This window comes from Centruroides vittatus, unplaced genomic scaffold (assembly GCF_030686945.1).
Source record: "Centruroides vittatus isolate TY-2023 unplaced genomic scaffold, ASM3068694v2 contig_854, whole genome shotgun sequence".
In the NCBI taxonomy this organism is placed as follows: Eukaryota; Metazoa; Arthropoda; class Arachnida; order Scorpiones; family Buthidae; genus Centruroides; species Centruroides vittatus.
The window spans coordinates 183,631-196,340 of NW_027122558.1; the positions used below are offsets into that span (position 1 = coordinate 183,631).

The window sequence follows — 12,710 nt, forward strand, 5'->3', positions numbered from 1 at the left end:
ATTTAAAAGCTATCAAAAAGAATTTTTACTTTTCCTTATTGATATTTAAGTTCAATCATTTCCTTGTCAGAACGTAATTAACTTCAAGAAAACTTCTGAAAATTTTACTTTTTCTCAATATGTCTGAAGGTTATTGAACCGTCTAACTTAAATACATGAAAAATAATTCAAATACAAATTATATTAACCCAGTAAAAGTTTTCAATAAAATATCAATTTAATAATGTGTCTTATTATTTATAAAAAGAAATTTTAAATGATTTAAACAGAAAATGAGACTATGTTTTTTAAATAAATATATACTACAATATTGATTTTATTTAATATTAATTTCGAGTATATTTAATAAATTTTAAGTTTAATTCTAAAATTTTGACTCGATATGTAAAATTTATGCAATATTTAATAAATAAAAAATATTTGAAAGACTCCAGATCATAAAAATTTAATAATTTATTTAACTTTATAACATTTTTATTTAGGAAATATAATTAGCCCTCTTTATATTGCGATTTAGTTCCACACCTTAATTATAAAATATCATATAAAAAAGTAAATTAAAATTTTTCAAGTTTTTTCGTAAGAAAAAATTTAGTATTAAATTAAATATGCAAATTGCGAGCGAATAATTATTGTTTAAAATTATAATAAACATTTTTTTCCTAATGTAATTCTAAACATTTAACACACTTAGGCCTAAATGTATTAAAGTTAATAGGTTTGGACATTATTAACATTTAATTCCGCTTGCATTAACTTTTTAACTTTGTAATGTGAATTAACTTTAATTCATTAGATTATTTCTGTTCATTTAAATTGCATCTTATAACTTAATTTATTGTATTTAAGTTGGAATATAAAATTGAAATTGAAGCTTTCCTAGAAATTCTTTTTGTATTTATTTATTTTTTGCCCCAATCTTAATCAGTAATTTAGTTCAACAATCTTATAAAATTATTATAAATTTTGATACATAATTTAGTATTCTATTCAAATTATAGTTCATCTTGGTCCAATCGCGTAACCTCTGACCAAATTATAATTTAAAAATAGTTTTTATTGGAAAAAAAGAATAAAATTTTTAAATAATAGTACTTTAGAAATTAGGTACTTAATATTTTATGCTTAAGATAAAAACTAAAGTAATATAAATTCAGTTTGTAAATATTTCTCGCTTGGATGAAATTCTTTGAAAAAATAATAATAATAACATTGAATGAAACTCATAATTTATAAATTTAAAAAGCAACGAAAATATTTTTTAAATTCTCACAATGCCTGTTCTAAATAGTTGTTAATTTTTAATTCATTAACTTTTTTACAATTCTGGTGAGAAATTTAAACGATTATCACAATGATAAAGTAATTGAATATATTTTTTGTAAATTGAAATTCTAGAAAGAGGAAAAACTTAAGTTATAGGCCTATAAAAGATTATTACTGAAGAACAATTTAACATTAAACCGTGGATGATATCTAATTTATATATATACATACGTATATGTTTTTTCTTATTTTTACTTACACTAACATAATGATTAAAAGGAATAATTGTATAGTAACCCTATTTAGATGAATTGAGATTCAAATCATAAAACCAGTCTTCTAGAAAGATGTTTTTCGAGATAGCGGAATGAATGAGAAAAAACTGTAAATGATGATCTGGCTATATGATAATGGTTAAGAAGCCTATTGCATTTGTATTAGGTCTGGAATGAAGCCAAAAAAGTCGATATAACATCATTTGCTTCGTGTTACAGAAGCAGAACTTTTAATATTCTTAATTGGATACGTTAAAATATTAATAAGAAAATCATATCCTTCATTAAAATGTAAAGAAACAAATAATTTGCTTATGAATAAAAATAAATGTTTTCAAACAATTCCTCTGTACAAAATTATGTTAAATAATAGGTAGCTTTGTAAATTATAAACATTTTATTTTTTAATCTTTTATGTTGTAGACTTAGCTTAATTATAGGTTTTACTTATTGTTAATTGAACTATTTAATGAATAATTAATTAATGCACGTTAGGTATATATTATAAGCATTTTTTAAGGAAAAAAATGAATAAAAAAGATCCTTTTTCCATCTTCTGCGAGTAAATTTATTGTTGTAACCTTATCAGTGACATTTGATAAGTCTGTAAACTCTTTTATAGCAGAAAATCCAACTTGCATAAACAATATAATTTACAGTCGAGTTTATAATGTCATTTAAGAATTAAGATAACGTTAAATACCTTAATAATGTATGTTTTTCTATCAAGCTTATAAAGATTGTAGATATTTTATAATAAATCTTCTCGATAAAAGTTAAGATTAGAATAGAATTTTACTTTTTCGCGTCCAGTTAATAAATTTGAATCTCATTTAATCTTACGCCACTTGTATAAAAGACATTCTTTACAAATTTTAAAGTTAATTTTGAGTTTTTTCCATGCCAATTATGTTTAAATTTAACTAAATTTTAAGTTAAGTTAATTTAAATTTTTATCTGCATTGGCATATTCGGGTATCATCGTAAAGGCGATATCAGGAACAGATCCGTAGAGAAAATAATACACATTTAAAGAACGTTTGATTCATTTTTCTTCAATTAACTATTAGAAACATGCGAACAAATAAAATTTATAATAAGTACTTTTAAAAAATGTATAATATATTATAAATTTTATATGCTCCTTCTAACTCCCGAATAACCCTATATAATATAGCCTATATTTATCTGCATTGCTGTTATTGATATAAGTTGTTGGTTAACTCAACAATTGATATCTTATAATTTTATTAATATAATAATATAATGTCTTTACGGAGGACAATATTTCATAAATTACTAAATTTTAAAAGTGAAGGCATTACATTGCCGATTTGTGTTAATTATAATATTTTAAAATTAAAATATAATTTATGATTACGACTGTATTCGATTCAACATTAATGTGTTTGCATTAAATAAATAAATATATGTATTTAAAATTAATAAATAAAATAAATTCATTTTTAATTAATTATTTAAGGAAAAATGCTTTAAAACTTTTATAAATGTATTATAATTTCATATTTATTGATAAATCTGGTCGAATTTTAAATGTTTATCGTTCTTAAATTAAAATTCTCATAAAATTCTGGAAAAACCTTTATATAAAAGCTTCTATAATTTTATAAAATTCTGAAAGACTTTAAAGGAATTGTTGGGAAAAAACTACATATATGGGTCTATATAAATTTGCCAAGTTGTTTATAGTTTATTAATGCATAAATACATAAAATTCTAGTTTTTAAAATAGGTTACTGATAAACAAAATCGTTTATCATGGCTTAAAATTATATTTTGGTCCTCCTACTTGGAAACATTAATATGTTAGTTGTCTATCTAGTACTATAAAATCTGTTTTTTAAATGCCGCATAAGATATTTGAATGAAATTATCATATTAATGTAAATTGTGTAATTGAGAAAAAAAGAATTAAATTTTTATTTCAATTATTTCTGTAAACCTTTCAAAATTAATTATTATAATTAGATTTTGACTCGGTTACACTTATGACAACAACATAGATTTTTAGTCATCAAACACAATTAGATTCTTTTCCGAATGAAATATGAATTTTTTAAAATTTTTATATAAAAGGACACGAAGAACTTTGATCGCATTATTATACAAATTCCTTGAAAAATAATATTGTTGAATTAAAATTAATTACAACACTATTGTGTATACATTACAATATTAAAACATCTAAGTGTTGAGACTTGACTTTTTATTATAATTAAATGGGGAGTTTCGGTATGTTTAATTGAAAGAAAAGAATTTAATTTAGAAGAGTTTGCAAAAGAAAGATTACCAATCGACCCACACGATATTATTCTTAACGATATATTAACCTTTGACATAGTGTAACAGCGATTGTATTGCATTATCGATAAACCTCGGCCATCAGATCCTGTTATCAACGTTCTATTGTTTGTTGACATGTTTGATGACGTGGCACACTCCGATTGGTCGATGTTCCGGTCTGGCACGTGCCATCGAATGCACCCTGGTAGTGCCGCAGGCGTTCATCTCTAACCACGGTCGACGAATCAATGAGTTTGGCACGCGTCTAGCCACCACCCTCCTGACTGAAGCCGTCAAAAGACAGTTTCTGTTTCCATCATGATCTAAAACCAATACATTTGACAGTTTTCTATCGATGAAGGCGGACAGGTGATCGAAGAGTGTGGGAAACACTAACCAGCTACGTTCACAAGGTATGTATGCTGTTCTTTCTGAGGGACAAACGTGGGGAGGTGTAGCAGATGTTCCAGCACCTGTCCACAAAGCGGTGGGAAATGGAACTGGAGCCAGCATATGTTACAATGACACGTGGACACGTGGCTGACAGACGAACACTAAACTTTATGTATTTACCACTCAAAATTAATATAATTCTGATAATTAGGAAAATAATATTTCGTACACGATACTACTTTAATATTTAACATATTTTTACCAAAAACACAAGATTATACGAATAAATAAAATTGTTTACCTTTATCCCTCACCTATGCTTTATTCTTGAATATAAATATATATGCCGCGTATAATAAAAAAGAAAATAAACATCAAATACCTAACCTATGCTGAGATTTCTGATGCAAAGTTTAAATGAATACGGAGAACAAAACTCGTTATAGTCACGTGGTTAGCGGTTCTGATTTCAATTGACTTTTAAACATTTCTACAATGTGATTTTACCTTAATTCGAAATTTATTTTCCTGGGGGAATTCGTGAAAAAATGATTAAAATTAAAATAAAATTTTTAAAAATTTATGTTATATTTAATTAAAAATATATATATATTATTTATAGGCTGTGAATTAATTAGCATACTCGGCTCATCGCTTTAATGTTAATTAATTAGAAAAGTTTTATTTTAGATAATTTAATCAAACTCCAACCGAGTTTGGAAAAGTTGGAGAAGTTTTTCTTCTATTCCCAAAGGTTTTTAGTTCTGATTAGATTGCTGGAAATGGTTTCTTCGTTCTTTTTTCCTCTCCCCTTCAGAAAATAAGTGTTTCCGAATCGATTAGTTTTAATGGAAAGAAGATAAAATATAATTATATATATACAGTATATATAGGATTATATTTGAATGTAGTTAGTTGGTAAAATAAATTTCAATAAATGAAATAATTAGCCTTAAAATTCGATTAATTAAACTAAATTTGAAACACGAGGAATACAGAAGCCGAAAGAAAGTTAGTCGAACAGGGATTTAGGTTGATGTGAGATTAAAGCTCAGCCATCTGGCGAGCAAAGAAGCCACGTGCACCCAACTCCCCTGTGTTCTCCTTAATTAGCGAAGGCCTCCTATTTGCTTCTTGATTAGGTGACAGATGTTGAAGGTCAAGCTATACAGAGACAGGTGTAGGCGCATGCGTAACCGAAATCTTTTCCAACCACCCACAGTCAGTAGATAATATGGCGTTATAAAAGCGGTAAGAGATACGCTCTAATCAAAGCTACCGTGAATAAACACGGGCGAGATTTTATTTCGTCGTCCGGTAATTGTCTTATTTCAATATTTTAAAATTTTCACGAAAAACTTAAATCTTATATTAGAATACGGCGCAGTCGGTTTAAAGTACACTCCCCTCGATTCACCTGATCATCCACTTGCTAGGTGATATGTCGGAAAACGTGACAATTTGAATTGGCCAAAAGCCAATTCAAATATCTAACACACACCTGGGCACATTAATCAACAAGGAAATGCGAACAACTGATTCAATTGTTGATAGATGTGAATGATCAAATACTTGGAAACAGGTAAAAATGACCTTTTATCCTTCATTCGTGCCGTTTCCAAAACTGCAGAATCATCCTAGAAATACCGTTTTCCAATGCTCTTACTACTTTCAAATGTGGAAGCAACACAAAAATAAATTCGCTGCCGAATCATTGAATAATACATATTAAATCGCGTTGTAGTATTTTTTACTCTTAGGTTATATTCTCTCCCAAAATTCTATTTTAATCGCTAGCGTATCAATTAAGCCAAATGTTAAGTCATCCTGTTTGTGGGTATTTGTTTTACTTGGTCTATAATTGAGTAATTTGCAGGAAACTCTCGTTCGCAACGAGGCAGTCAGGAAGTGTGGCATACACAGATAGGGGGTAGAGGGTAAAATATTGTAAACAGGAAACAACCCAATATTTGCCAAGTAAAAGGTTCTAAGTAGACTGTAATTTATACATTTGGGAGAAATAAGTCGGCCGTTTGTTTTATTGTTTTTTTTAATTTGATAATACGGCCGTATATACTATTAAGTGCTCGCTAGTTACTTAAAAGTGGTCAAAAATAACCATAAAAAGTCAGAGTTTGCAATAAAACTCTCGTGGCATTGCGTCGAGCTCTTTTGAAAAGCAACCGACCTGTTAATAGTCACTTAAGCAATGGTCATTTTATAAAATGGTTCCTCTTAAAACTTCACAATGCACATTGTCATTACTTTAATGTTTTCTCTAAGTACTTAATGCTCTTTTACTATTAAATGGATTGTGATTGAGATAAACTTATTTGTTTTATTTCTAGGCTAATTATAGGCTTAATGTTGACCCTTATCGAGTCCGAAAAGTTATTTTAATATTTAATTACGAGAACTGTCACCCATTCATTTTATTGCATTTTTTCCATATTTTTTGGAAAATTCCTGTTAAGTTTATGTGTTGTCGGGGAAAAAATTTAAAGCTTTTTGAGTGCTGTAGGAGACGAGAATTGCCGAATCTTAGGCGGCGCTCTTTTGACTGACAAGTTTCGTAACTATGGTAACCGACTGACTGACGCCAAGACGATGAATGAATGGCTTCGTGAGCAAGAATGACCTTTTGGCTTCGCTCGCCTGGCAGGTTGAGGAATATTTTTTAGCACTTTAAGGTGTTGCAAATCAGTTTAATAGTGGTAAATTTATAACCCTTTCGTAATTCCTATCAAGCAGTTAAAAAAGCAGCTCTGTAGACGAGACGGGATTCAAGATGGAGTCGGACAATATTCCGTGTATACCTTAAATTACGCACGGAGTGGCTAATTACGGCTTTTAAGTAGACAATCTTGCTTCTAAATGCTTTAGCCGGAGGACAAAAATGAAAATTAAGTTTAAAGAAGCATTCCTTTTATCAGGCATTCCTATTAAGGAGCCTCCTATTCGTGCGTCACCCAGCAGGTGGTACGACGGTAGCACCTTCGGCCAGGTGAAGATCAGCAGATGGAACTTTACGTGTTGTATGAGGTTATTTTCATCTGTTCTCTAGTCAACCTGCCTACCGAAGCCTGACTCCAGCTGGCCTGACGTGTGGGAATCTCCCACGGTTACCGACTGCCGAGATTTCACGTGTCCGAGCGTGAGAACCGCCCAATGATTGGCCACCTGCTTCTAAAGCCGGTGCTCCTCCCGGCTCCCTCTTCCGTCCAATAGAATCCCGCATCGTCGACTGCGTCACGGCGCCTCCCGTCTGCTCTCCGCCGTGATAATAAGCAAGCTTAACGGGTCGGTTTCACCATTTCTAGCTCGCCCGGAGAACTCGGTGGTTGTATCTCGGATACGCTTCTCAGTTTGTCGGATTTTTGCCCACAGAATGAAATCACACTGCGATATGTCTATCAAGAACATGATGAAGAACAACAAAGTCAGGCCTCGCGAACGAGATGTGACTCAGGAAGAGATGCAGTCGTTGCTAGCTAAGTTAAAGGAGCTGGTACCCAATATGCCAAAGAATAAGAAACTGTCTAAGCTGGAAATCATCCAGTATGTGATCGACTACATCGCCGATCTTCAGATTGCTCTGGAAACACATCCTGTTACAAGACCATCTGTTTCGAACAGCAGCCCAGGTCGACAACCATTGGGAATATTATCGCCTTCGACGAACAGCGTTGTCAACACCTGTGCAGCTCAAGAGGTGAGCTTCCTTTTATTCTATTTCCTATCAAATACTCCAAAATTAAAACCATGCCAGTAAAATATCTCCGTTTAAGTAAAAAAAAATCCCGGAAATTTCTTAAAATCAGGTCAAGACGATAATCGGCGAGTCGTCAGACCTGCTAAACGAGATATAAAAACGGCAATCGCTTCTTTTTTATTTGTTTTCTAAAGAGGAGTTTTACTTATATTTCGTTCATTGTTCTTTCAGGCTAGTCAGACAGAGAAGATACCAAGCCGTCTTGGAGATATGGTAGTAAGCACGCCAAGACCGGTATCTTGTTAGAAAATCACCTTTTCGAATCTCCACCGCCGTTCGGTGTCCACTGGAATGTCCATTTATAAGGATAGATCCATCTGAACTAGTCTCCTATAGACATTTTTTAAGAGCCACGTAAAGGCTCGACGTCACTTTAGGCTTGTTCACTACTTACTGTGTTCAAAATATTCACTTTTTGAAGATCTCGTAAACACTATTGGTGCGCACGGCATACGAAAACGAAAAAATACATACATATATATATATATATGAGAAAAAATTAATGCTCCTGCGTTGAAAAAAGTGTTTTTAATTCGCAGTACCTGAGTTTTATGTAAATCTCCCACTTGTGGTAGATGAACGTGCAAAGCAAGCAATGAACGCTAATCTGTGATTGTGTGTTGTAAAAAAATACATTTGTAATTTGTATATTATTTTTCTTGTACATTTTGTATCTATATATATACATATATATATATATATATATACTTGTGGTTGGTGATAGCTGTCTCCCCACCCGTTTAATTGTCACAACAGAAAGTTGCATATAAAAAATTTGTGGAGAGTATTGTGATAGTAAATATTGTACCTGCAACATCAGGTTTTTTGTACAGAAATATCTCTGTTTATAAAAAGATTAAAAGCAGAGTATATTAAAGTAATCTATATGGATGAATTTATTGTATTTTTTCTGTTTAGCATCCAATCGGGTCACGGTTGCGGCCTACATCGCGAGCGATTCATTAACGCGGACACTGAAAAGAATAGGTGCCGTGTTGTTCGGTGTAGAAAAAAAGCGAAAATTTAATCCGGATACGTTATCTTGTACACTCTTCCGTAGTAATTAGATTTAATCAGGATTATTACATTATAGTAATTATAATTTGTATTGGATTGTCATAAGCGAGAAGCGATTACATCGCGTTTTAAAGATGGCGCACGGTAACGTTTACATCTGTTGTACGACGTTGTAGGCCACGGAAATGGTAGTAGCCATTAGTCAAAATTTCTCATTGTAGTCGAACGTGTGAAGTTCAACATTGGCATATGGCAGACGGCTACGTAGGTATGCACGTGCGTTGCAGGTGTGATTCTGCAAGGTCAGTGATAGTCCATTTTCCGTCTGCTTTAGGGGTAAAGGGAACACGTGTGCGATCGCGAGGTAGGGGTGCAGCTAACACAAGAGAAAGAGTTGAGATATTCGCTTCTGCCGTCTGGGTTTATATTGTTGTCTGGAACGGTCGGAGACAAAATGTATCGAATTTCTCGAGTGCTATTTAATATAGTGTTTGATTGACAATACCAATTTTTCTACAGAAGCTTTATTGTTGTCCCGTAGATGGTTATCTAGAAAAGTAGTGTGAACGTGAATAGGGTAACATGATTTTTGTGAATATAAACTGGGCTTTCCTTTCGATGCAATCTCGTACTACACAAGCTAGCAGTTAGGAAATACAATAAGGCGTTTCTATCTTCCGCAGGGTGAGATTGCAATAACTAGTTTAGATATCTATTATTTTAATTCAAGGACTTTCTAATTAAAATTTTGTACTAAAAAATATTACAAATGCTCGGTAATGGCTACGCTCGACGAATATTAAATAAGAACTGTTTATTGTTTCAAATTCAGATTCGTCATCGAAGCGAATATAGTCGACGAAAGGGAAATATAGTGAAGTAATCGTAATTTAACACCAGAAATTTCAGGAAATAAGGCGTTCTGTGTGAATGAACACATTTTGAATGTATGGTGTAGTATGTGTGAATGGTTTGCTGCGAATTGTTGCCAAAAAAGTTGTGTAACCGCGTGAATAGATTCGGTTTCCTTTCATTTGCTTGGCGTAGTATCACCGAAATGGCACGAATGCCAATATGTAGCGATGAATATTGATAACATTCGTTCATTCTACGAAGAGACGAACTCGGAATAAAAACATCATTGTGTATAGTTCATTGCCTAGTTGAATTCAGAAGCTTTAAAGGTTTATTCAATCAGTTCAAGTATTAATTAGCACGAGTTTTCAATAAGTGCTATTCTTTGTTCTATTTCAACCAACGTTTTATTTATCGCTCGTTATTCATTAGATAAGGATCTAAATAATTGTTGGAATACTTTCAAATACGCAAACAAGCCGAATAATGCGATTTTTAAAAAATGCAAATCATTTATTTTCTTTAAAACATCTCGTTTTTCGTATAAACAGCACACACATCCTACATATTCTATTTTTATATTGATTTATGAATTTTATCGAAAATAAATAAATTCGTCATTGCGCAAACATCTTATAATACATTTTAATGAATCAATCGTGAATTCATAATTTACACCAAGAAAAATAGAGACGTAATTTATATTCTACTCTATTTACTATATAATTTAAAGTAAATTATAATTTAAATATATGCAAAAGTAAAATATTAATACGCGTAAAAAATCTTTTACGTGTCATTAATTATTAAAATAAATTTATATAATTTTGATAAATTAAATATAAGATTGTGCTTTTTTATTAATTTGCTAAGCATAATCGTATAAATGATCGGGTTATTTTTAACTAAAATTTTGCATAGCAGGTGAGTTCTACTAGGCTAAGATGCTTAAGTCGTTTGCAGGAAAAAAGTGGAATGAATGATAACGACTCGAGTCTTAGCCTACATAATATAAGCTCGTATTTTGTTATTTTCTCTTATTGTTAGTGTCACGTTGTTGAAGATAAGGCTACATTAAAAGCAAATGGCTGCAATAGTGCCGTTGTTAAGAACCATCACTGATGCAAGAGATTGCGCGGCTCAGAAGATTGCAGGTGGTTGAGAGTCACGCTTAAGTTCCCCTTATTCGTGCCAGATTGTCGTCCATATGAGTCAAAATAATCCCTGCTCGACTCGGCTTTTATTCCGGTTCACTTTTTTTATGTTAAATTAACAATTACGCGTTAAATCTTAACCGAACAAAACTCAATTTTACACCTTAATTCTTAAAAATAAGATATTTAAAATTATGTGAAATCTTCAACTCCAGTGAATTTAACGGATTCGATTTAATAGAATTTAATGTAAGGTAAAATTCTTATATTCTCGCAATATTTTTTATAATTAAATGCGGTAAAAAGTACAAAAATTGTTTGTTTTTTATTAAATGCTGAAATTAATTTTGAATTTTTAAGTGAAATTTGATTTTTATACGTTTTTAAAATGAAATATATAAAAAGGACTAATTTAAAATATAGTTTGTACAGAACTATTAAGGCTAATATTCTTTAAAAATTACAGGTGCATATCCTTTCTGTGGTGCCTTTTTTATATTATTATTATAGTTAAGTTTAACTTCAGTAAAAATTACAGGTTATTTTGTCGTAGAGTATCAATAAAGATTTGTTAAAAGATAAAAGTTTCGATTATCTACAACAAAAAAAGGAGTTTTATTGGTCAGAAAACACACGAAAATAAAATAATAAATAAATTTCATAAAAAGTAGCCTAATTAAGTTGAATGATAAATTTTTGAAAATTTTTAATTTCTTCAACGTTGATTTGTACTTTATATATTTTTTTAAAAAAAAAACATTTGTTCGCGCTTATTTAATGTAGCAATTTGCACTTATCGGACCGAATCCCACGAAATATTTCATACATATTTCACAACAATTATTGCTTTGTTATATCCCGAGGTATAGAAGTCGCCATTATAAAAACCGCAACCAGCATTTATTTAAAAACTTGTGATGTTTACGTTCTTTAAGATGTCACCTGAAATATTTATTGCTTAGAAATCGTTAGCATTCATAAAAAAAAGTAACATATCTATCTCAATCTAGTCTGTAATTGCAAAGAAGCGTGTTGCACCTGCAACGCTTCTTTTGCCCGGGGTTGCCATCGTACTATTGCACCAAACCACCTGATAAACTTGGAAAATATAAATAGCGCACCGATGGATATAAACAGAAATTCAACACTTTAGTATATTCGGCAGTAAATTAGCCCTACCCATTAATTTCCCGGAGGACGAGATTTTGTCTGTCTATCAAAAATCGTGGACCGGAACAACAACGTCGCCCACTGAATGGATAGACGAACCTATCTTTAACCAGATGAAGGTATTTTTCTTTCCACCAATCATGCCGTGGATGGCCAAGCGTGGAGAACTACGTGTCACGCTACCACGTGAGCAGGTGCATCGCCCTCTCGTACCCGCTAAAAGCACCAGGTGTGCCCCGACTAGGAGGGTACGGTATGGCCAACTGCTAACTCGAGTCGTCTAATTGGATGTCTGGGAGTTGTTGGACGACGACACGAAGAGTTGAATGAGAAGTGGGATGGATTCGGTGGTCAAGGTCCACTCGAGTGCCGGTTATATCGAGTGGGCCCGGACTCGAAATTACATTAGCGTTAGATTTCGAACAACAAAAGGCAAAGATTCTCTTCTCTCGTTTAAACGAATGGCGGGGAAAATAGGTTTCTTGACCGTAACAAATATCGAAA

At 31.7% G+C, this 12,710-nt stretch overlaps 1 protein-coding gene across 1 annotated transcript; it reads left to right on the forward strand.

The window, feature by feature from the left end:
- The first annotated feature begins 4,099 nt into the window (after positions 1-4,099).
- LOC136982544 (DNA-binding protein inhibitor ID-2-like) lies at positions 4,100-8,905 on the forward strand. Its single transcript, XM_067279041.1, has 3 exons — positions 4,100-4,258; positions 7,626-7,950; positions 8,182-8,905. Exons 2-3 carry the CDS (start codon positions 7,627-7,629, stop codon positions 8,254-8,256), a joined length of 399 nt encoding a protein of 132 aa, XP_067135142.1. The 5' UTR covers positions 4,100-4,258; position 7,626; the 3' UTR covers positions 8,257-8,905.
- The last annotated feature ends 3,805 nt before the right edge of the window (positions 8,906-12,710 follow it).

What these genes read in the sequence shown, in the direction of transcription:
- LOC136982544 (XM_067279041.1), top strand. Translation starts at nt 7,627, where the DNA reads ATGAAATCACACTGCGATATGTCTATCAAGAACATGATGAAGAACAAC. An exon ending in ACACCTGTGCAGCTCAAGAG is followed by an intron (nt 7,951 to 8,181) that starts GTGAGCTTCCTT and finishes TTGTTCTTTCAG; the next exon opens with GCTAGTCAGACAGAGAAGAT.